General features: G+C 54.6%; 1 protein-coding gene across 1 annotated transcript in view; it reads left to right on the forward strand.

Annotated features, from left to right (window-relative positions):
* LOC104411672 (GRB2-associated-binding protein 2-like) overlaps nt 1–3,332 on the forward strand; it is a gene marked incomplete at its 3' end in the record, with an annotated part of 32,980 nt that overhangs the window by 24,024 nt on the left and 5,624 nt on the right. The window contains 2 exon segments of the mRNA XM_010022156.1: nt 2,866–3,330; nt 3,332. The exon segment at nt 3,332 is cut by the window's right edge and continues 112 nt beyond it. Of these exon segments, the coding sequence (XP_010020458.1) occupies nt 2,866–3,330; nt 3,332 (466 nt within the window).

A 3,332-nucleotide genomic window follows, 5' to 3' on the forward strand; every position in this document is an offset into this window, starting at 1 on the left:
GAGGAGCCTTCTCTTCTCCAGCTGCCCCAGCCCAGCTCTCTCAGCCTGGCTCCAGAGCAGAGCTGCTCCAGCCCTTGCAGCATCTCCGTGCCCTCACTAATGAAGATGATAATCTTCATTAATGATCTGGGGCAGAGTGTACTCTCAGCCAGTTTGCAGATGACCCAGGCTGGGAGGGGAAGCTGATATACCAGAGGTTCATGCTGATACACTAGAGGGACCTCAACAGGCTGGAGAAAGGGGCCAGCAAGAACCCCATGAAGTTCAACAAGGAGAAGTGTAAAGCAGTGCACCTAGGCAAGAACAACCCCAATCTCCAATATACACTGGGGGTCACCCAGCTGAAAAGCAGCTTGTCAGAAAAGGACCTGATGGTCTTGGTGGACACCAGGCTGAGTCAGCAACGGGACCTTCCAGCTGCATTAGTCCAAGTATTGCCAGCAGGTTGAGGCAGGTGATCTTTCCCCTCTACTCAGCAGTGGTGAGGCCACATCTGGCGTACAGTGTCTAGTGCTGTGCTCCCCTGTACAAGAGATGAGGACACACCGGAGAGAGTCCTACATAGGGCCATGAAGATGTTGAAGGGACTGGAAGAAAGGCTTAGAGAGCTGGGACTGTTCAGCCTGGAGAAGAAAAGGCTCAGAGGGATCTCATCAAGGTATCTGAATGCCTGCAGGGAGGGTGCAAGGCAGACAGAGCCAGACTCCTGTCAGTGACGCCCAGTGCCAGGACCAGGGCCACAAACTGAAATGCAGGAGGGTCCCTCTGAACATCAGGAAACACTTTTTAACTGTGAGGGTGGCCAAGCACTGGCAGAGAGGTTGTGGAGTCTCCATCCTTGTAGATACTCAAAAGCTATATGGACACAGTCCTGGGCAATGAGCTCTAGGTGGCCTCCCTTGAGTATCTGGGTTAGACCAGCTGACCTACAGGGGTCCCTTCCAACCTCAGCCGCTGTGATCCTGCAGACAGGGAACTAATTCCCACCTTTAACCAAGAAAACCACAACCAGAGGGATTGCACCGCTCTGCCATTCATCCCTTGCAGAGCACACTGTGCTCCATGGCATCCCGTGGTGCACGGTGTGGTTTCTCAGTGAGCAACAGCTCTCCTCCTCCAGACCCAGACAGTTGCCTTAAATAGCAAGGAGATCTTCCTGACGTGGAGAGTTTTGGCTGACAGCAGCAATGAGGAGATGGGGAATGAGGGAAGGAGGGAGGGAAGGAGAGGCAGTCGAATCCCAGCTGGCGTGGGGTGAGAGCAGAGCCCAGGCTGCAGCCTCCGATGGGCTTTCCTGCTGCAGCTGCCTTTCCAGAAAAAGGCTCAGCAAAAGTAACTTCAGATGGAGTTAATGGAGCAGTGTTTAAAAACAGGCCCTCTGACACTCCAGCTGTGTGGGGTAGCTACAAGCCACCCATTGAGACCCCAGGCTGGGACCTGGAGGATGAGGGAGCAAGCGCTGATGGGCAGAGACAAACTGGCTGGCGGCAGCTTCTGCAACTGGACCAGAACTAATCACCCTGATCAATGCCCAGCGCACGGGGCCAGGCTGCAGGACCGCTGGGAATCCCTCTGCTTTCAGCTCCCGAGCTCTTACTTTACTCATCCATAAAATGAGGGTAATAGTAGCTAATTGGTGGGCAATGCTGAGTAATTAACCCATGAGATGTTTGAAGTCCTCAGCCAAAAGGACCCTGCTAGAGCCCAGGCGTCTCCTGGGCAGACTGAGCTCCAAAGGCAGCAGGGGGTTGTTTGTCATGTCACAGCATCACTTGTTTTTTCCCCAAATAAGCCCTATTTCTGAGCGCCATCTCGTGCTGGTTCCATGAAACAGAGTCCCTGTTGTCCCTGCAGAGCATCAACCCCACCGGAGCGGTGTAACCCAGCACCTCCCAGCTTTTCCCACAGGGGTGGCACTGCCCTGGCGATTTGCTGCAGCTGGAAACACCCCCCATGGTGGTTGATACAGGGCAGAACTCTTCTGTGGGGAGATGTTTCAATGGGGCTGGCTGAGCCCCTCCTGGCTGCGGATGGTCCCCAAAAGACTGACCCAGGCATAGTTAGGATCATGGAATAGTTTGGGCTGGAAGGGACCTTCAAAGTTCATTTCATTCAACCCCCCTGCAATGAGCAGGGACATCTTCAACTAGACCAGGTTGCTCAGAACCACATCGACAGTTATAACTCTGCAAGCAAAAAGACCCAGCCCAAGCCTACCTCTCACCCCCTCCTGGTGCATATGCATCAGCTCTTCATGATGGAGTGACCCTTTCTTTGAGCTTTTCCTTATTTTCTCCTTCCACGCTGCTTCAGCCGGCTCAGGGGAAGGTATCATCACCCCTGCTCCACTCTGCTGCATCTTCCCCTCATGTCCCAGCACTTCTGTAGTGATTCTCATGTTTCCCCAAGTCTTGCAGGATGGGGAAATGCTTCGTGGGGGCAGGGGTGGAGGATGGGAGAGGGAAAAGTCCTAAATGGCCAATTCAAGCATTCCCAGACTCTTCATCAGGGACTGTAGTGATAGGACAAGGGGGAATGGGTTTAAAGTTAAACAGGGGAGACTTAGGTTGGATATAAGGAAGAAATTCTTTACTGTCAGAGTGGTGAAGCTCTGGAACAGTCTGCCCAAGGAAGCTGTGAATGCTCCATCCCTGGCAGTGTTCAAGGCCAGGTTGCACACAGGGGCTTGGAGCAACCTGCTCTAGTGGAAGGTGTCCCTGCCCAGGGCAGGGGCTTGGAACTGGATGATCTTAAGGTCTTTTCCGACCCAAACCATTCTACGATTCTAAATAGGTGGAGCAGAGCTCGGTGCACCCCAGCACAGCCTCTCCCCCATCTCAGCCCCTTTGTCCCCTTCCTCTGCAGGAGTGCCAGCTTCTCCCAAGCCACGAGGTCTGCCTTCTTCATGCGGAGCGACACGGCGGTCCAGAAGCTCTCACAGGCCAACGGGCACTGCGTCAACGGGATTGGTGGGCAGCTCCATGGCTTTTACAGCCTGCCTAAACCCAGCCGGCACAACTCGGAGTTCAGGGACAGTGCGTACGACCTCCCGCGCTCCTTCGGTTCCTACACGCACCCCAAGTCGAGCCTCACCAGCTCCGAAACGGATAATGAAGAGGTCTATACCTTCAAGACTCCCAACAACACCCTGTGCAAGGAGTTTGGGGAGCTCTCCACGGACTCCTATGACATCCCTACCACCCCGCATTCCGTCTACCAGATCCCCAGGACATTTACACTGGACAAGAACCACAATGCTCTGGCCGTGGCTGCCAGCGACTCGCCCGCTGCACCCCCTCCCCGACCCCCAAAACCCGGGCAGATGGAGCCCC

This window comes from Nestor notabilis, unplaced genomic scaffold, assembly GCF_000696875.1.
Source record: "Nestor notabilis isolate BGI_N333 unplaced genomic scaffold, ASM69687v1 scaffold1399, whole genome shotgun sequence".
NCBI classification, from domain to species: Eukaryota; Metazoa; Chordata; class Aves; order Psittaciformes; family Psittacidae; genus Nestor; species Nestor notabilis.